This window comes from Palaemon carinicauda, chromosome 14, assembly GCF_036898095.1.
Source record: "Palaemon carinicauda isolate YSFRI2023 chromosome 14, ASM3689809v2, whole genome shotgun sequence".
Classification (NCBI taxonomy): domain Eukaryota; kingdom Metazoa; phylum Arthropoda; class Malacostraca; order Decapoda; family Palaemonidae; genus Palaemon; species Palaemon carinicauda.
The window spans coordinates 121,804,038-121,826,395 of NC_090738.1; the positions used below are offsets into that span (position 1 = coordinate 121,804,038).

Below are 22,358 nucleotides of genomic sequence, written 5' to 3' on the forward strand. Positions count from 1 at the left end.
GCCCAAAAAAGGTCTGCAGTGATAGGACACAGAGGACAAGTCCTCACAACCAGCCATAGCCTACCAAAAACTAAGAAGGAAGCCTAAGAATGGGTAAAGTAGCACAAGGGGGCCTACGGGTCAGCATGAAAACAGGGGTTAACGAGTTTCAATGGGTAAACAAGTAGAAGACTCGGGAAACAAGTTCCTAAGACCTGTGCCGCCTTGCCAAACACATATGCTAAGTAGAAAGTGAAGACAATCACCCTAGGACAACTGTAAAAGACTACCCAACACCCAGAAGGACCTTCAGGACTGTAACTCCCTGCTGTGACAAATCAACAGTATGGGAGGATAGGTAGCCTCACGAAACCAGTAAGGTTAGGTGAAAGAAGGGGATGGTGCACCAGTGTAAATTTACCAGTCATGGCTGCTAGCCAGGGTAGAGCTAGCCCAAGTTAAAACTGATAAAAAGTGCACTAGTAACACCAGAAAAAAGGGGTGAGATACCCCATAATCATACCAAACTGTAAAAAAAATAATGTAAAACATATTTCTACAATAATGACTAAATAACGGCATTTCCAAGCGATCTGGAAACATGATGCAACGGCCCCAACCACATGCCAGCCACAAGCAATAAAAAGCATGCATATCAAGTAAAAAATGGGGGGGAAACTTAAAATATCTCCATATTTCTATGTGGTATCATATGCCTTTTCAAGGTAAAAAAAGACTGTCACATGGTGCTGTTTGGAAGCAAAGGCTTCACAAATAGACGACTCGAGTTGTATCAACACATCAGTTGTTTAGCGCATTTTTCTGAACCCACTTTGAATCGGTGATAAAATACACGGTACCACGTCAACCTTGCATTAACCATCTTCTCCATGATTTTACATAAACAAGATGTCAATGCAATAGGTCAATAGTTTACTGCTAAAAAGTTGTCCTTACCAGGTTTTAAAAAGGCTAAAATAATGGCTAGTTCCCAAACACTTGGGTAACTATGATCATGCCATATTCTATTTATAATGCTTAAAATAAATAACTTTGTATTAAAATGTACATGTTTAATCATTGCATATGGAATTCCATCGGCTCCAGGGGCTGTATCGTTACAAGTAGCAAGTGCGGAATCAATTTCTCTTTTAGTAAAAGGAGAATTATAAGATTCTTCCCTCCCTGTTGCAAAATTTAAAATTTCCTTTTCTTCAATGCTCCTGTACTGGTGACCAGGAGCTGCTACACACTTGCGTGATACATTTGAAAAATGGTCAGTCAGGGCATTGCTAACTTCATTTGCTTCATTCACATACTGACCGTTCACTTTCAACACTGGTGGTGGGTTTGGGGTAAATTTGCCTGCAATCTTTTTTATTTTCCTCCATACAGAAGACGGTGGTGTTCTACTGTTAATGGAGGAAACAAAAGACACCCAAGACTGGCGTCTAGCTTCTTTCATGGCACGACAGAACTGTGCTCTACACTTTTTGTATGTTATCAAATTTTCATCAGTACGGCATCTACGTAATCTAGTCAGAGATTTTCTGGTGGCTCTGTGCAAGGCGCTTAATTCTGAAGACCACCACGGGACTGGTCGTGTTTTGAATGGTTCTGTGGTTTTCGAAATTGAATTGATTCCTGCTGTATGGAGAGTTCCATTCAGTAGGTCTATGGCATTATCAATACTTTCAAACTGTTCTGCACTCTCCTTGATTTCACTTAGCTCACAAAATTTAACCCAGTAACCAATCTGTTAAGATCCCTGCTTCTAGCCTTTATCAGAGTGGCGACTGTGGTCACCTTCAAATCAAAGGCTTCTCTCTTCATGCAAAGTGAAACAGTTTTTAAGTGCACAGATCACGATTTAAGGAACCACTTCATCTACAAGCTCTTCCCCGAAAGGGTAGGAAACTCAGTGGTGTCATTGAGTGCCATAGTGTGTGCTAGATTGAGTATTAACCTCAAGTAGATTTCTTTTTTAGAATACTGTAGTGGACGTGTTTTGGGGTACCTGCATAAGGCTGAAGGTCAATCTTCTTCAGAAGCATAGATGCACTCTGATGTGTGTGAGTGTGCATAAGGGTGAGGATCCACCTCAAGATCTAGTTCTTCTTCAGAAATGTAAATGCATTCTGGGGGTGTGCATGCACAAACGTGGATCAAACTCATATGAGTATTCTTCATCTGAAAGTTGGAGAAGCATTGTGGTAATGGCACACCTTAGCGCTCATCAGAGCGAGTGTCTTCATGTCTCTCCGAAGTTCTGCTCATCCATCTCAGAAAGACTTCAGAGATTCAGCTAAAGGAGTGTGGGTGCTCAAAACTGGTGGAGCCAGTTTCATGCTTGTGTGAATGGCAACCCACTGTATGGGCATAGGTGGCACTCCCTTTTCACCTTTCAGAGGTGGGCAGCTGCTGTTGACTCTTCTTCCAAAGTAGGGATTGAAATAGCCTTGGGAGAGAAGGGAAATGCAACCACTATTTCCCTTTCCCAGTCATCGTCATATCAAGGGGTGATGGGACTACTGAAGCTGAGGACCTGTCATCAACTACACCCACAGTAGTCTGGGCTAGGCTGGAGGTGGTTACGTCAGGCATTACTACTAACGCAACTAAAGGGGCCACACCAATCCTTCATGCATGACTGAGATATAAAATCTTTGTCTGGGAAACCTTTGTCTCTGAGTGTGGGATAATTTATGTCAAGGAGCTATAACGGCGAGTACGGAGATCTTGCGTGATGGTGTCCCCAAAGCATCTTGGGAATGTCCTGAGGCAGGATAGGAGCAAGGGCGGCTATCGGTGTCCTGACCAGCAGTGGTTGCGCTTGGTCTCGTGACCAAATACTGGTAGTATAGTAGTAGCAGGAGCTCTTATTCTGTACCTCTTACTGAAAATCTTTCTTGGGGGTAATGTTTTAGTATAATGCTGCTGCTCCAACAAAAGTATGCTAAAGAATTTGTTGCAATCTTGAGAGAGATTGCCCGATCAGTTGTTCTTAGGCAATTAGTTTCTTCTTTCTCTTTGGCGGTAGGAGCCCTGGGAACCAACAAGTAACAAAAACAGGTGAACTGGTTCCCTGGTGACTTGGAGGTGATGATCACTTAAAAGTACAAACATTATGTTCCGATTGTGAGAACTGATCGTAATCTTCCCAACCACAGTAAGTGATCACATCTTTAGCGATTGCAGTAAATGCTTGTAAGGTTCCCAATCGCGGTAAATGCTTGTAAGGTTCCCAATCGCAGTAAATGCTTGTAAGGTTCCCAATCGCAGTAAATGCTTGTAAGGTTCCCAATCGCAGTAAATGCTTGTAAGGTTCCCAATCGCGGTAAATGTTTGTAAGGTTCCCAATCGCAGTAAATGCTTGTAAGGTTCCCAATCGCGGTAAATGCTTGCAAGGTTCCCAATCTCATTAAACCAATTGGAAAAGAGCGTGAGGTTCCTGATCTCGGTAAACTGTTGTTTTATTCCTGATCATGAAGAACAAGTGCGACATAACCTGTTTGCAGGGCACAAGAACACTTCAGTGTTCGTGGAACCTCGTAGCACATACAAGCAATGAAAATGAGCGTAGGTTCCTTATCTCACTGTATTGTGTAATGAAAAAGAAGGAATGAAGCAGTTGCCAGAAGTTCTGTGAACCAAAAGTTGCTGAAGAACATGAAGTGTCATAGTCGAGCAAGCAAGGTGAACAACTGAATCTCACTATGTTAAGTGTCCAAACGCGTAGCATAAAGCAACCGCAGTAAACATCCGAACCTCGTACCAGAATAAATTCTTGGGGAAGTAAGCATTTAAATATAAGGTGAGATTGTATAGTACAAGGTGTCAAACTTGGGTTGGCTACTGCTCTTAGTACATACCGCATACCACTAGCCTTAGTATGTATCGCTACTCTTCATATGTATAGCTACTCATATTATGTATAGCTACTCTTATGTACCGGTTCTCTTGGAACATATAAATTCCCTTAGTATGTTGGTCGAACCTTTATATGAGGGCACTGCATTCGGCAGGAGAACGACCATGGTTACAAAACAGCCTGTTCCAGAAGGCAAAACTCTTGGTACACAGTTTTTCTCTCTTCTGAAGTAGAAAAAGGTATCTTCCAGGAAGGAAAGGGAAGAGTGACGCCCTTATTCCTACCAGTAGTGTGTTCCCTCATTCTTGTGGGTAAAGGGCACGTAGCGAGCAGGTAGGCACATGTAACTAGCTTGTGGACACCTGTTCCACATAACGGTAAATGTTTCCGGGGAAGGTATGTTCACAGTTAGTATTACTCGCCTAGTGAAATGTTTTGGCATATATAGAATTATCAAATTTCTACTCTTACTAGAAGGTGAATGTGTACTTTCAGAAGAAGGCGAGCATAGAGGTGAGGGCAGAGAATGAGCTGCAGTAGAAATGCGTGCTCTTGTACGAGAGCACTCTATGACACGCTCCTGTAGGAGTGAGCACAAGCAGATGAGGGGATGCTTGCATTGGAGCCCACATGAGCACAGAAGAGTGCTCTAGGGTGTGCATACAAGTGTGGGTGTTGAAGAAATAGTCTTCTATCCTTCCTTCTGTGAGAGCTTACGTACACAGAAAGGAACTCATGGGTTCGTGTGTAATACGAGAGAATTCGCAAACAGATGATGGCAAGGGCATGCTCCTTTAGGTGTGCGCGCGACCACTGCAGCACTCATGGGTGCACGCTAACAGGTGAGGCCACGCATGGTAGTACATTTGTTGGGGCACATGTACAGATAAGGGCACACATCTGAAGGAAGACTGAGTGCATAGTACAGTAGTACTGTAGACTACAGTACGCTAGTTGGGGCATTCACAGAAGAGTAGCATACTAATCGGCTTGTGTGAAGTGGTAAGCGCACTCCCATCGATCTCTCTTCCACGACTTTGGCCATGAAAGGGAAAATAAGGTTGGAGCCCTTCCATCCTCACAGGCAATGAGTGAATAGACAAAGTTATCCGTATACCTTCCGGCCGACTGCAACGACACTGAAGAAAGTGATCCTTGCAACTCTATGAAGAGTCACCACCACCAGGTGTTAAATCTCAACACCTTCCAGACACAAGAAGACACTGACAATAAAAAGAAGGGTGCTGCCCCTCCTCTTTAACTCAATGGCAGCAAACACTCCTCCTCGCGATGGAATAAACAACAGGAGGAATGTTGCCTAAAAGGCCACACAGAACACGGAAACTGCATAACCTTTTTCAAATTGTGGTCTATTAAATTTCCTTTGTTCTAACACAAATACACACCATCGTGATAACAGCGATGGCTGGAATACGGCAGTTAAAACTTCACTCGGACTTCAGCTGACAAAGATTGCAGGTACACGAGGACGGGCTGCGGCTGTTCTCAAAGGCTACAGCGTCAAACTCCTCACTGGGCAGGGTAAGAAATGATTCGGGTCATCTCTTACAGAACGAAGACTCGAGATCCGGAAGGAGTCGAGTCAAGGATCCGCTACTCCCGGGTTCTGAGTCTTAATGTTAGCTCTCTCCATACCCTTGAATTGGCGATGTCGTATAAGAGACCTTGAAGTCCACTGACTCGCTTGGCCGAAGCCAAAGCTAGCAGGAACACAGTCTCCCAAGTTAGGTGGTGATCGGTTGCCTGGCATAATGGTTCTAAGGGAGGTCTCTTTAGAACTCTAACCACATTCCATGGGGGAGGTCTCCCTTCAGACTGAGGACAGGTAAATTCCGTATGATTAAGGAAAGTTCTAATGATGAAGAAATGGCCATTCCGTTCAGTCTAAAGGCGAGGCTTAAGACTGAGTGATAGTCTTTTACCGCCGAGGCTGACAGGAACATTTCTTCACGCAAATACACAAGGAACTCCACTATTGCTGGAATAGTGGCATTGAGAGAAGAGATACCCCTTCTATGAAACCATCCACAGAGGACCTTCAACTTTGTCCTGTAGACTGCTGCTGATGACTTTTGTAGGTATTCAGACATCCTGCTTGCAACTTGTTGCAAAAATCCTCTCTTAAGAGGGGAGATGCTGGAGTGTCTCCAGACGTGAAGTCGTAGCGAAGCTACAGCTTTGTGGAATATGGTGGCATGTGGTTGTCTTGAGTAGATTGTGTCATGGAGGGAGTTCTCTTGGAGACTCCGCCAGGAGTTACATTAGGTTCGGAAACCATTCCGCGTGATGCCATGGCAGAGCTATGAGGGTCATTGAGAGGATGACCAATGTTTTAGCTTTCTTGAGTACCCTCCTCATCAGACAGAACGGGGAAAAGGCGTAAACATCGATATTGTCCCACTGTTGTTGAAATGCATCTTGCCAGAGAGCCTTGGGGTCTGGGACTGGGGAGTAGTACAATGGGAGCCTGAAGTTCAGGGCCATTGCAAAGAGATCCACTGTTGGAGAACCCCACAAAGTTAGGACTTAATTGGCTACTAGATGATCCAAAGACCACTTGGTACTCACTATCTGAAAGGCTCTGCTCAGGTTGTCGGCGAGCACATTCCTCTTGCAAGGAATGAAGCATGCCGATAGTGGTATCAAGTGAACCTCGGTCCATCTCAGTATCTCTACTGCTAGATGGGATAGGGGTTATGAAAAAATACCTCCTTGATTGTTGATGTAGGCCACTACTGTGGTGTTGTCGCTCATCACCACCTCTGAGGCCCACCAGGACCTGTTGTTATTGTTGAAGGGCCAGAAAGACGGCCTTCATCTCTAGGAAATTTATGTGGAGGTACTCTTGTGACTCTGACCAGGGGCCTGAAGTTGTGTGGTGCAGCACGTGGCGCCCCCCCCCCCCCCCCAACCCTCTTTTTGAAGCGTTTGAGATCAGCATCAAATCTGGGGGGAGAACGAGAAGATCCACTCCCTTTCCTAGGTTCAAGTCTGCCACCCACCATTCAAGGTCCGTCTGTTCCGCTGATCCCATGGGGATCCGAATGTTTGGGGTATTGAGAGCCTGATTCCACCGAGACTTGAGTTGCTACTGGAGGGATCTCATCCTGAGGCGACCGTTGGGAACAAGATGGGCCAGCGATGAAAGATGACCGAGGAGACGTAACCACGTCTGGGCTGGAAGTTCTTCTCATCTGAGAATGGGCCTTGCGACCTTTCTTAGCCTCGATATTCTGTCATCTGATGGGAAGGCTTTGTAGATTGGTGTCTATTATCATGCCTAGATATATATGTAGAGAGCAGGGAGGACTTCTCGAGGTTTACTGCGAGCCCCAGATCTTTGGCAAAGCCTCAGAAGTTTGTCTGATTTTGAAGAAGTGTCGACACCGAGTCTGCTATGATTAACTAGTCGTCCAGATAACGAAGGAGACGGATACCAATCCTGTGTACCCAAGATGACACTAAGGCAAGCACTCTGGTGAAGACTTGAGGTGCTGTCGAAAGTCCAAAGCACAGTACCTTGAACTGGTATTTCCTGTTGTCTAGGCTGAATCCTAAGTACTTCCTTGAGGGCAGTTGGATTAGGATCTGGAAGTACGCGTCATTTAGGTCCAATGTGCACATGTAGTCCTGTTGTCTTTCAGCTAGTCTGACCATGTCTGCCGTCTCCATGCTGAACAGCGATTGTTTGACAAACTTGTTCAGAGCTGAGAGGTTGATGACTGGTCCCCAGCCTCCAGACACCTTTTCCACAAGAAAGTGTCTATTGAAGAAGCCTGGAGACCAGTCGAGGACCTCCTGGAGACCGTCCTTCTTCAACAGGGTCTGGACTTCTGCCAGAAGGGCCAGCCCCTTTGCTGAGCCTATCGCAAAGGAGTCTATTGACACTGGATTCCTGGTCAGGGGAGGGAGAGATGTGATGAACGTTACGCAATACTCCAGACGAATCACAGAGATTGTCCAGGGCTCGACCCTGAGTTGCTTCCACTTGTCCGACCAACCTTGTAGGTATTCCCTTACTGGTGGACAAGCAGGGGGAGGGCCTATCCTAGCATTTGCGGCCTTGGCCGCTCCCTCTGGGATATTTCCCTCCCCTGAAGGACTTTGTGCCTTTCCTGTCCTTGGCAGGAAAGGCCTTCTTAGACACCGTGGTCTTCACTGCTGTCTCGTTCATCGTAGTCTTGGCTCGATGGGACTGCTGTGGAGCTTGTGGTTTATAGGGCTTGGATGTCCAAGCCCTATGGAGGAGGGAGTCCTGACGGGACTTCCTCCATCTCTTAGTATCATGTTCCACGTCCTTAGGCTCGAATAGATGCACTCCCTTTAGAGAGGAATACCTGAGCTTAGCAATCTTGGCATTTGGGACTTGCTGGTGGAATCTCTCAGACACTGCGTCTCGATGTTTTAGGGTGGTATTTGCCCACAAGTTTGAACTTGGTGGGCGAGAAACTCGATCGTACGGGTGCCTGAGAGCAGGAAAGTCTCCAGTGCTTTCCTGGTACATTCCTTGGAGAAATCCTCAGTTCGTACCAGGATTCCCAAGGTCCCTAACCAGACATCATGCCACGAAGTACCCTGCATGGCGCACTTTGTGACCTTCTACTGGTTAAGGATCTTGGCTGCTGAAAAAGAGACCTGTCGGTTGGAGAGTCTGTAGAGGGACTCCCTTGGTGAGCTCTTCTAAGGAGTGATGGAGAGGAAGAGCTGGACGAGGCTCGTCCAAGATCTCAAAATATCTCCTCTGTTGGACACGAGGAGGTGGGAGAAGCGTTTTGGTAGAGCCAGAACGTTGGGAGGAGTGCGTTTGGATAACTGTAGGGCGATCTTAGCCTTGGCACCCTTTAGCCCCTGAGACTAGGACAAGGCTACACTGGTCTTTGAGGGTTTCTTGGTGCCAAACACACAGTCCAAGACCGTGTTTTTGCCCTCTTGTGGGGGTATCTCTAAGGGTTTTCAGAGTCAGAACCTGCCTAAATGCATGTTCCGTCTCTTTCTGCTCTCCTTCCGATGTTGGACTTGAGAGCTAAGTCTCCTTATTCCATCCCCAAGAGCTCACCTCAAGGTGGGTCGTGGACATCCCTCGAGTGACTGGCTGTCTCTGTAGACTTAGAAGTCCTTGAAGAGGACTGTAGAAGAGTCTTGGAGTCCTTGGATTCCTTCCGGGGAAGGAGGTAGGACTACAGCATTGAAGGCCGAGATGTCGTGTCCCTCCTGACTTCCATCTCGGTGGTGGAGAACTCTCCGCGCGAGGGGAAACTTCCTCCGAAGGTGGAAGGGAGGAAATCCTTTCCTCATGCGAATCACTCAGCAGAGGTGTGGTAGGAGAATATCCGGTGGATGATGTAGGAGGAGCGGTCCTCAATGGTCTAACAGAAGTCAGCTTTACCCTGGGGAAGTGACTGCGTCTGAGACTCCTCTCTTCCTCTCCAGGGGAGAAGAATAAGCTGTGGTTCCTTGCAGAAGGTCTGCTGGAGCTGTAAGATGCTCCAAACGGCCAGACAGAGCAGGTTTGAAGGCTTCCCTGCGAGGAGTCTCTGCTTTAGGTGGGTCCTCCTTAGAGGAAGGCAGTTTCGGGATCCAGAATCCTTCTGTGGAGGCCTGTTCCTCTTTCCCCAGTGGTCGCGCTGAAATGTGTTTGCGTGGGAGGGGGGAGGACGAGGCGATGGTGAGCTGTCGATACGCTGTTCCTATGCCTGTAGAATCTGCTCATGGCCATGGTGCGAGTGCACAGGTGAGCGCTGACACCTTGGCAAGTGCTGGCGCATTGGCGAGCGCTTAGTCTACACAGGAGAACACTGGTGCGCCGGAGAGCATTGGCACGCAGTAAGGCGTTGCGCAGGGTGTTGTGCAGTCTCCCTGGAATGCGGAGGAGAGCGTTGGCGCGCAGTAAGACGTTGCACAGGGTGTTGCATAGTCTCCTTAAAATGAGCAGGAGAGCACTGGCGTGCAGTACGGCACTGCGCAGGAGGTTGCTAGAGAGCAGATACTGGAGAATGCAGGTGCGCAGGTGTGCGCTGGCGAGAGCTGGAGAGCACCTGCGAGCCGGAGGTTGCTGATGAAAGCTTCAGCACTGGAGAGCGCTGTCGCTCCCAGGAGAGTGCTGCGGCTTGGGAGAACGCTGTCATGTAGGAGAGCGTTGGCGATCCGGAGACCGAGGTTGTGCAGGAGCGCGCTGTGGTTTCGATGAACGCTGCTAAGCTCGAGATGGAGAGCGTAGGTTGTCTGGTGAGCGCTGGCGAGCTGGCAAACCTTGCTCCCTGGAACGGTGAGGCTGTGCTGGAGAGTGCTAGCGATAGTGATATCGCTAGGGCATTGGAGGGTGCTGTGGACGAGCAGGAGAAGACAGAGTTAGGCGAACGCTGAAGTGTTGTAGAGCGCTGACGAGCTGGAGAGCGCGGGCGCTCTGGAAAGCGTGAAGGAGCAGGCTGGCGCTAACGAGATGTTGGTGAGCACTGGTGCGCTGCACGGCATTAGAGAGCGTTACAGGAATGGCGACGGCATGTTGGAACCAGGATGTGCCCTTTGGAAGGGCAAACATCTCGGCTGGTAGGACGATCAGGAACCAGGATGTGCCCTTTGGAAGGGCGAACATCCATCGACGGAGATCGCGAGTGATCCACAGAAGAGTCCAGGACCGAAGTTCAAAGACTAACAGCCATGTCGTTGTGAGAAGGTCCAGGGACGGGCGAAGGTCAGGGGCCAGGAGATGACTGAATCGGAGACTCCACTGCGGGGGACGGCTGCGATGACGAGGCCGAAGAGCAGAAGCGGCACCTTTTCACTGATGGTGAAGGTCAATCTCTAAAGCGAGCTTTGCGACAGAGGCGCCCACTAGGGGCCGTTGGATCAGCAAGCAGCAATCCTCTGAAGAGGAGTCTCTATGAGAGAACTACCCCGAGGGGAAGAAACACTCGCAGGAGAAACAGATGTAGGCCTAAGTTTCCCCCTCGAAGGATGATTAGGAACGGGGGAAACTAAGTCAGTAGCAACAGCCGGAAAGTTTGGAGGGGCAGGGGCGTCAGCAGCGGCAACAGAAGATGCCTCTGACACCACAACGTAGACGAGCGCCACAACTCCGAAGTTGATGACGGCTGCACACTCACACCACGAAGGAGGAGTTGCACCAAAGAGTCCTTGGAGGGTGGACCCGGAAGACCCAAGGACGACCACACCTGCAAAACAGACGACATGGACATAGACAAGTCATCATCCGGGGAGGACGGTGAGGCACTTCACTAGGGGAAGCATCACCATTTCTCGAGGACCAGGGTTGGCCACAAATTAAAGGGTCTATGCTCTACTTGACGGTCTCTCGGAAGAGGCTAAACGAATAGCTTCAGAGGATGGTTGGGAGATGGAAGAAGAGATCTTGGGCTTTTTTCCCTTTCAAAGGGATCTTTGAAGGAGAAATATGACGCTTAAACTTCTTCCATCGTCGCCCAAACCTCTCCCACTGGGAGGCAGACCACTCCCGACACTCAATACACTAATTACCACTATCACACCGTTGACCTCTGCAGGCGGGACAAAGGGTGTGGCAATCGGTTTCCATGGCCCACATGAAGGTCCTGCAGGGCCGGTCATCGAGTCCAGGGCAGGTGCGTATGGTCGCAGGAGTCAACACACACACACTAACACAAAGAGAATGTTCAAAAGAATTAATGGCAGTCCAATTAGAACGGGGAAGGATGAGGAATGGCATTAACTGTACACCATCCAAGCCAAAAGCAAAGAGAGCTAAATCACCGTTGTGTGAGCAGGAGCAGTAGCAAGTTACCCCGCCCCCGCTAACTAGCAGTGTGGGTAGTTAACCCTTGCTAAATTTTAATGGCTCATCATTTCAGCTTCGCTGAAAGTAATACCCCTATTAAATAGCATGGTTTGAATTCCAGTTAAGGAACAAATAAATTTTTTAAGAACAGTGACAATATTAAAATTCTGTTTCATAGGATGGTGGGGGGGGGAGGTTGTGACCAACCCCTGCAGAGGCAGCTGTGCACTCCTCCGGTGCCCAAAGCTTCAGCAACTCCAATAGCCGTTCATTCATTGAGGAACCCGAAAGCCCCAAGGATGGCCACAAATGATGCAAGGTGTCAAGAAAGCTAGACTCCCCACTAGTAGCAGGCACCAGCACTTTACTAGGGGAAGCAACGGGGTCCTCCGAACTCAATGGTCATTACTCTAGCTCGATTGTCCAATGGAGGAGGCTGAATGAGCAGTCAGCGGGGAGAGTACGAGGTGCTGGAGAAAGCAGACCTCGAGGTAGACCCTAAGGGAGAAAAATCCCCTTTTCACTTCTTCCATTACTTACCATCCCACTCCCACTGGGAGGATGGCTTCTCGTCGCAGGGAGAGGACTACATGCAGGTGTGTTATCTGCACGCAGGGCAAAAGCAGGTGAGATCCGTCAGCGGCCCACCACTCCAGGGCAAACCTGCATCGTCGCAATCCTCAAACAAACCATATACACCTGCAAGAGAAAAAAAATAAAAATGGTTTGGTTTATAGCCAGTTTAACAGGAGAGCAAGACAGTATATCTACACTCTACCAAGCCAAAAATAAAAGTGATATAATACACTGGTTGAGTGTGTGCGAGGGTTTGCTGCCCTAGCACCACTAACTAGCGGAACGCCGTTGACACCTTACATTAAAGTTTATGGTTAGATTCCAGCTACTACTGTTAAAGTTTTGGGCTAGATTACAGCTATGCTGAAAACATAGATCCATAGTATAAAGCAATGGTTTGTATCCGTGTAGAAATAAAAATAAATAGTAACAGGAGGCCCTGACCTGCACTTGAGACGGGGATTATTGCATGCAATAATGGTCCATACAAAAGAACAAAGATTATTAGGATAAATTAAAATCTATATAAACCTATTACATTTCCATCCTTCCAAGAGGCCTTTACACATATCCTGCTACGTCTTCATAATGTTGAACAAACCCTGTAGTCCACTATTGAATCTGAAGAATACTATAATGTTGAATGGAGGCCACAGTCCACTATTCAATCTGAAAAAATACAAGACAAAGATCAACAGCCTTTTATATATTGTGCAACAGTGTGTCTATACAAGGTGTAGCTAAATAAAAGTTTACTGGTTGTTAACTACCTCATTAGTGATTTTAATGGCTCTTCTAGCACAGCTGAAACCATTAACCTATTTTAAAGATTGATAGGTTTTTAAATATCCAGAAAAAACATGTCTAAAAGTTCTCAATTGCTTATATGAGAAATTTATAGAAAATCATATTTTTGCATGTACATATGAAAGGTAAAATATAGCTAGTTATGCACACACAATACAGAAGCCATAAGTAAAGTTATTCTCATTTCACTGGATTTCCTTAAGATAACCTTGAACTCTTGTTGGTGGATTTTAGGTTTCGCAAGATGTACACAGAATTTGAGATGTTAATTGACCCTTCAAGAAATCATCGATCTTATAGACTCTATTATGCAAAATTGCAACCACCAATCCTGCCATTTACACCACTCTTGATGAAGGGTAAGTATTATTATTTCCCTCATAATCAATGTTTGTAAAGATATTGAAATTTTTATACATTAAGGGAAACTGACAATTTTAAAGAATAAGTTACAATTTTTACACTCATACACCCATACTGACTTCTGTTTTATCTTAAGTCACTTCCCTTCAAGGGGAATGTATTTGGGCAAAAAGTAGACAATCCTGCCATATGAGCATACATTTTCAACTGATCTCTTTGTAGATATGACCTTCACACATGAAGGAAATAAAACCAAGCATGATGGCCTGGTGAACTTCGAGAAGATGCACATGCTTGCTGACACCCTCAGAACCATCCGTTATTGTCGCTCCCGTCCGCTAGGTTAGTTTTTATAAAGTTACATTATTTGGAAATATTTAACTATGGATAACAAAAATATTGAGACTTCAAAACCTATTTGTACAATTTCTAATCTTCACAGAATGTTTGCCTGTCATATATTTGTTATTTTGCAGCTCTAGAGTTACCACTGGTGCCTAAAAATGAGAATGACATTAGAGTCTATGTGAGGAATCTACAAGTTATTGACAATCAACGACGTCTTTTGGCCCTTTCTCAGCGTCACGAACCGAAGCGTCCATGAGTAAGGCGAAGGAAGACGGAGGGTTTCATTGGCTGATAGAAAACAACAGGATAAAATTCTACACATCCTACTTTGATGTGATTGAAAAGAGCAAGGTCATATTTGTGTCCTTGTCAATTATGAGACTGTTTTGGTCATCTTGTTAGTCTTATGGAAGAGCAGCTTGACCAACTCGTCTAATTACTGAAAAATACAGCCATGAAATCTAAGTCATCAGTACCCATCCGTCTTACCGTGACCTGAAAGTTAAAAGTAAAAATTTTTGAAAATGTGATATCACAATACGGTACAATATAGTATTTGTAAAAGGAAACCAAAAACCTTTTAATCCTATCCTATCATGAGAAAACTGCTTTGCAAAAGTAAATGCAGTAGTTTAACATTTTTTGTGTTTATAATTCATGAAGTGATTTTTGACTACATATGTACGAAAAAATCACTGTTTTAAATTCAAGAAATTACTCATTTGTCTGACATTATATTAGGCCTTTACCTATCAAATGGATAAAGTTTTGTGTGAAGTGGAGATAAAGGGGTAAAGATTCAATAATTTCAATAATAATTTTGAATGAAAGTAGCGACTGAAAAAATGAAAGAAGACAGTGATAGTGAAAGAACTCAAAAAGAGTGAGATTTTATCTTCATCCAGTCACTGAAAATGACTCGCAAAATGTATTTATAATTTTTATACCTCAGTTTCCCTATTAGTAATTATAATGTAGTACATTTAGTTTCTTCTGATGTTCAGATTATGTAAAATATAATGTACAGGTACTAAATATTTACATTTATCTTTTTGTACTTAGAGGAAAGTCTGATAACTTTATTCCTGAAATTATAATTTCATTTCAAAGATTTTATGTTTGAAAGGAAAATAAACTGTTAATTTTGATAGTTTCCAAGAATTAAGTAACTAAAATATGAATTTTGGATTTATTAACTTTATACTGTATTTAAAAAATTATTTCTTATTTTCAAAATATTGCAGAAACAAATTTCATTCAGATTCAAATGCCGTTATTTTATTATAAACATGTCAAGATCATAATTAAAAGTAATTTTTCTTATAAGTATCCCAAGATCCTAGTGCTGGTTTCATAGGTTACCATGTGAAAAATAAAAAATTTTGCCTGACAAAAATTTTGCCTGACAAAATTTTAGTACATTGTGCATTTGCGTAGGGTCGAAAAAACATGCAAACTCACTCGCCCTTAAAAATTGGCATTTGAATCATAAATTGTATATAATGTACTCTACTATTCTGCATTAAATGTTATTTCTAATTCAAATCTATAAGATGTATAGATGCTAGATAAATATATTATGTAAACACATTCTTTATATGTCTGTGATTGAAATGTATATGTATATTGTATGTATTTTTCTATCTAACCAGGACACAAAATTGATGTATATCAATTTCCTACACATTTTTATCACTATTTTGTACATGAAATGATTTTTTAGCAGTGTAATATAGGGATTAAAAATATATGGTGGAATTTCTCCCACATGAATAAAATAAAGGGGATTTTGACAAAAGAAAATCCCAATTTTAGGGAGGAGCTGTTTGGTCTCCAAGGACTTAGCTGCAAAAGGCTAAAACAGGAAATCCAATATGACATAAATTACAAAAGACTTATGGTCTTTATTACTTTAGGACCAATGTCTCAATATGCAAAGCATGTAATCTGTGTGTAAAAGAGATGCCAACAAATTCAGTTGCTATTTAACTCATCATGGCACTTCTGAAAATTAAATATCTGGAAAATGATGAAATATTGTTACCAAGAACAAAGAAATAATGGAGGCAATGCTACTTTTGCACCAACCTGCTGTCTTCTATGCTCACAGTGAGAATAAAATGTCCCCTTCCCTACATGACGATAGGGAGGAGGGCGAGTCTTTTAAACCACACTGCAACTGCCCAAAAAATATGGTTTTCCTTTGTTAAAACCAGTTTTTAGGGGTTAATAAACTTTGTGGTCTCCAAAGAATAATATCAGAGCAATAACTGACAGCCGTCAACAAGCAAAAAACTCAATCGTGTGTATGAGCGAAAAGAAAATCTAGTAAGTCTAACACTAATCCCATAAGAGAAACTTCCGGAAAAAAAGCTGAAGGCCTATCATCATGCTTCTGTTGAAGGCCCTGAATGATGTAGGCATTTTCCTATCCAGTTTTCCATTGTAGGTGCCAGGAATGAGCATAGTATCACACATGCATGTTGCAACACTAGTATTTGTCTCGGGTAGTCTTACATACATCCTATGCTCAGACCAACCTTTAAAGCTGTGGATGTCCTGAATTGCGTACTCACAAAGAATGGTAATGAGGAAGCAATTTTCTCACAGTGGGTTTTAATAAGGAGGTCATTAGAATACCGATAGCCCCCCTGAGAGGTGAATTGTTTGGTATTTCTGAAACTAACTACCTTCTGAAGATGTTGATCTCTGCCGATATAATTGCAGGAAACACTGGACAGAGGTTATCTACCGATATTGAAGGGGAAATGGAGGAATTATCTAAATTTGTCAAAAACTTAACCACTCTATAAAGAGACCAAGATACTGAAGGGATTAGTAAAGATGGTCATTAAAAGGCAAATCTTGTGAAAAGTGTACGATTCTAAATTTATCCCAAGAGCACGTTTGCCAGGTACTGTCAATGCAGATTTGTATGAAAAAAAATTCATGGCTTAAGCTTCCTATCATTCAAGAGGTGGACCAGAAAGGAATCCATGAAGTCTGGCATAATCTGTTATGGAGACCTGTCTATCAGGAAGTCCATCCATGCCTTCCACACTGACTGGTATTGTCTAGTGGAAGAAAACCACTTACAGGCCATCAAATTTATCACATTGTGATCTAAAAATTCCCTATCATATACACGGGAGAGATAATCTAAGCAGGTCAGAAAGGAGGAACCAAAGATATTGTAAGCAGGTCAGAAAGGAGGAACCAAAGATATTGTAAGCAGGTCAGAAAGGAGGAACCAGAGATATTCTGACTCCTTTCTTTCTGATTCAGCTGTGCTGATCAAAAAGGGTATAACTTTGGTCTCAGACTTAGGATCAGTAGATACCAAGGGATGTTTGGCCAATGTAGAGCTACCAGCAAAGCTGATCCTGAAAAGTCATGAAGGACACTCAAAGTCTTCGAGATCAAACTCCGAGGAAACAAAAATCTAGGACCATCTGTTTCAGTATGCTACTACAGTATATTGAGAGCCCAAGAGAGGGAATGGGGGAAAAAAAATTCCTCTCCTGATGGAACTTAATAATGGGATAAGTTACAGTATTTAAATTTATCTAGCAGGATTCACCTCTCCTGATGAGGCATTAAATTAAAGCTGGGCTGTTTATGAAAATCTTGATATAAGAGTTCCTTTTAGGGCAGTCCCTCTTCATTGTCAGGAAAATCATCATCCATTCCAGCACATTTATGTGATAGGCTATGAACTAAGGGAACCATTTCCCAACACCTAAGTCTCCCCAACCCGACCTGGAAGTGTCTGTACATACAGTAGATAGATCATGGAAATCGGGGGATGGACCCATGAGACTGACATGTGAATAGTCTTTGTTTTTGTCCACAGCCTGATTGCTAATTTGCATTAATGGGAAGCTAGGCTAAATTTTCTTGACAACCTTTCTGAGTTGTTCTTCTCCACACATAATTAAGGTCCTTAAACCTAATCTTCAACTAAGGATCTATTATTGAAGCAAACTAAAGGAGGCCTAAGACATTCTCTAGTCATCTTCTGGAGAAATGGCTCTGAAGGAAGAATTTGAACTGGCTTAGAATTCTTTGCTGAGATGCTTTTGGTAGACTTGGAGTGGCTTTTGATATATTGTAATGAAGGCTTTAACCCTTGAAATATCCTTCTGGAAACTACAATAGTCTTGATTTTGGCAAAGTCAATCAGGAAACCTAGATCTTGAAGAAGTTGCAAGATTTGATTTGTGTATTTGAGGCATAATTCTCCCATCTAACTAGCCAGGCATCCAAATAGGCAATGATCTAAACTCCTTGCAACCGCAGGATTTAAATCACTCACTTTATCCTTTTTACCACTTGTGGGAATATTAAGGTCAAAAGGCATCACTTCGAACCTGTATGAACCACTCGCAAGCTGAACCCTTAGGTAAGGTCGCAGGTTCCGATAAGCATCTTTTACATCTATATATCAAGGGCAAGGCCCTCAATGTTGTAATTGCCTGACATCTATGATGGTCATAATTTTGAATGCATCACATTTGATGTGGTTGTTGAGACAAGTCAGGTCAAGGGTCACTTCTCTTAGGCGAGTCTTTCTTCAGTACAATACTGTACACTGAATAGTCTGCTCTAGAATTTTAAGAGCCTGCATTTTTCTAGGACTCCTTTTTTCAGCATTTTACTTACAAAGGAGTTGAGTTCCAGGGTTCTGCTCTGAATAAAATGGTGTGGTGGTGGTGGTTTTGAAATTCATGAACAACACAGACCTTCAGAAACCATGCTCTGACCCACCAATAGTTTTTTTCTTGAAAGCTATGGAGACGACCCCCAGATCAGAGTACATTCACTGATAATGTCATTTGCCTCTATAAGACTGACCAGGCTTCAGTTTCCCCTGTTGTGACTCCAGTTATCCCTTTTTCTCAAACAAAATTTTGAAGGTCCAGGTATTTGAGACTGCCTGAGCAGGATAACTTTGCTTCCTCTATTCTTCTTTAGGAAACTTCGTTGTTGGTTTCTACTGGAACTGTTCTTGGCTGTTCAGAGACTGGAAAGAAGATGGAGGCTTGGTTCATGCAAGTTTGGGCACAAGTAGTATGGTCTCCGGTATTAGTGTTGGTTCTCGATGACGTGTCACTGGTTGCCAGATGACTTCAGCATTGGAAGTACTGTGATGAGTTCAATAGCACCTACTCTTGGGTCTCCCTTATACACACTGAGTCTGTGCTTTGCATGTTAAAACAATGGCTGCACAGCAGATGAAATGATATTTCTTTGGTAATTCGTGACATATTGGATTCCCGGTTCTTGCCTTTTCCAGGAAAGTCCTTGGAGACCACAGGGCATGTTAACCCCAAAAAAGTATGAATGATCACAATATTTATACCGATTACATTTAGCCAATTCACTACTAATTAAGACTAAAAAACACAGTTAAATTCGTCCACCAAATTTGCGTTACCAGTTCGCTATTTTTCTTATCTAGTCTGTAGTCAAGGTGAATTGTACTTCAACAGAAAATGTTAGATATCTATATACAGTACAGTATAGTGTAATAATAACTCTGCTTGAAGTGACCACTGTAAATTTATTAACTTTGTTCAAATGTCATTTGCAAATAATTATTTCATAAGGAAACTGTGGGGAAAAATGCATTTATGAGAATGAAGACCCCAGCCATACATAAAAATAAAGTAAAATTTATGGAAACATTAAGTTAAAAGGAAAAAATTATGATACAGAAACTGTAGTTTGGATCGGAAAGAAGCCACATACTGTACATACCTGAAGTATATAAGAATAATTATAAGCAAATGCAGGACAAGATCTTTCCTTTTCTTGGTAGCTGAAATGAAGAATACTGTACTTGAGCTGATACAGTCAATCAAATTAATTGTTTGGAATGAATTAAAATGCTTAAGCAATCAAAAATTTGAATACAATAAAACAAAATGTAATGCATGATATATTTATAAAAAATATGAAAATTTTATTAATTTCTTGACTTGCAGAGCTATCTGCCAAGTAAGGCTGATACTGTACAGTATATATAATTGAGAGGAGTCAGTAGTAACAGGTTGTCATTTAAAATTCTGGAGGCTATACTGAAGCTGAAATTAAATAATTTCTTACCTCAAGTACTGTACTATAGTGTACTTTGAATCAGTTATAACACCCATTCTCCAACCCATCTAATTTTGTATTCATCAGGCTAGCCGAATTGAAAAAAAAAATCCCAACAGTTTCATGAATATGGTTGAAAAGTTTTATGCATACTTGTCATCATTAAATTAATTTTTAACAATTAGCTAAACAACATTTGTCCATTTGTGATAAACCGTCTGGTCAAAAGCCTCTACTGTTTTTCAAATGCTTACTCATAAGAATATCACTAAGTGATTATTCTATTTATTGAATTATTTTATGGTAAAGCTACCTCTCTACTGTATGCAGTGATGTAACTATAATTTATTCCATAGGACCTTATTCGAACAACTCTTATTTCAATTTACTAATGTACGAAGTCCTACATTACTATGCTAACCTGTATAATTTTTATTAGTTCTGAAAATGTTGTACTGTGTGTCATTATGCGAGAAAGTATTTTTTATCAAGAGAATACAATATTCATCTCTAGTCATATATAACCAAAATGAAATACAATACAGTAATGTAAGTCCATTACCAATAAGAACCTATATTTATAGCTGTTACTGAACTGTACCATATTTCTCGTCAAAGATAGTGGACAGGATCTGTGAGGTAGCATTCCCTTTTGATATATAAAACTTGGATTAGGCCCAATATAGTAGTGATAAATACAGTATAATAAAAATTTAAATGTGATTAATCACAGAAGCAGTCAGTGCCAGGTACCTCTGCTTGCATTCATTAATACTATACCAAACTTTATGTTGTGAATGAGTTTTTTTCAGTACTGCTTGTACAGACAGTATTTCATTCTAGCCTACGTGCTGTACAAGTTGCCATTTTGTGAAGTGTTTCTTTGACATTAAGCAAAGTTTATATAAAGTAAGTTACTACATTGTCTTGTGTACTAACATGATTGTAAAATAACATATTTGCTAAATTAAGTTCACATTGTCTGGTTTTTTAGAGGTCTTAGGCCAGATTTATTTACATATGTACATGTGAAAAATAGGATTTTATTAAAAAAAATTATATTTCTACATTCACCTTATGTTCATAATGTTTTTCTCTCAAAATCTAGTTTACATTGATGTTTACCCTAAAACTAAAAATTCAAAGTATTTTATCTTTTCAATAGGCTTAGGCCTCTAGTACAGTAATGAGACAATCTGGCAGTTAATGGCGATAACCTTGGGTTGGGTAGGCCACAAAAGCTATCTTTTAAGTTTCAAAATCAAAACAAGCTCCTTTTCCACCTGACATTACCAGTCAATGTGGAGGAGGATGGGTATGTATATGAACACCAGGTGAGTGCAGAAATAATAAATTGCATTATAAATTTCTGTTCATATCTATAATTCTCCCCTGATGTTCACAATGCTGACACCTATACTATGATGGAGGTGGGTCAGTGGAGGAAAGAGATAGAAAACTTGGTCATAAAATAATACACTTATCTAGCATCTGAGGGACTCCTCTTAGTCTTGTACCACAGTAAATAACTGTCACCATACAAGTCCATTATAACTCGAGCCTTCAGATTGTGTTGCTAAAACACAAAATATAAACAGCATTACCCAACTCTGTGAAAAAATTAATCATGAAGTTATTTAAATTTAGAGACAACAGAAACTTTTCATTTACATCACATCACCTGCTATTTTGATAAGATAACCAAGTTTCTTTATGCTAATGCTTATTGAAAACTAATTTAGTATGCCACTGACCTGCTGCTAAGATATTCTAAAGAAAGATTCCTACAGATATTAATAGATGTAACTGCACTTCTAATATTATGAACCCTAACATTCAAGTCGTTCACCCGACTTAGATGAAATTCCCTGTGAGCCTCTGTGACTAACATTTTAATAAGAAAGGACATGGCACTTTTGGACAGGATTGATTGATTATGAGTTATCTGGCATCCTGACATCTTAAGTCATTGATGCCAATTTTGGACAGGACAATTCAGAATTCTCCCCCCCCCCCCCACACACACACACACACAAAACAATTAGGTAGGAACGTTTCCCTTAGTATTTGAAGTTTTGGCTAAATAACACTTAAAAGCTTACACAGTACAGGAAATCTATTCTCTGGCATAAAATCAACTTTCTTTTTCAAAGACTACGAAAAGAGCGAGGCAAACCTTGTGTGTCAAAATTATTCTATGCTCGGAATGTGGCTACAAGAGATGAAGTCATCCTATTTTCTCCAAAACTTATAATATATGAAATAAATTTTAACTAATGCATTTTCGTGTCATTAAGGCCAACAGGATATGACTTAGCTGTGAGTTTTTTAACAAAGATCTTCCCAAGTTTTAAAATGAAAACCATTTAAATACTGAAACACAGTACTGTATGACATCTAGATTAAAATAAAACTGCTCTGACAACCAGAGATTTTTTAACATTAAAACCCCTAGATATATTTGCACTATTACCTGAAGCAGATGAATGCAATCCTAAATGTCTAAGTACATTTAGCATGGAT

General features: G+C 42.2%; 1 protein-coding gene across 1 annotated transcript in view; it reads left to right on the forward strand.

The window, feature by feature from the left end:
• Positions 1-19,466, forward strand: part of Epac (Exchange protein directly activated by cAMP) — a 1,092,821-nt gene extending 1,073,355 nt beyond the window's left edge. The window contains exons 20-22 of the mRNA XM_068386349.1: positions 13,260-13,384; positions 13,611-13,730; positions 13,865-19,466. Coding sequence (XP_068242450.1) covers positions 13,260-13,384; positions 13,611-13,730; positions 13,865-13,992 — 373 coding nt within the window. The 3' untranslated portion in view covers positions 13,993-19,466. The remainder of the gene's footprint in view (positions 1-13,259; positions 13,385-13,610; positions 13,731-13,864) is intronic.
• The last annotated feature ends 2,892 nt before the right edge of the window (positions 19,467-22,358 follow it).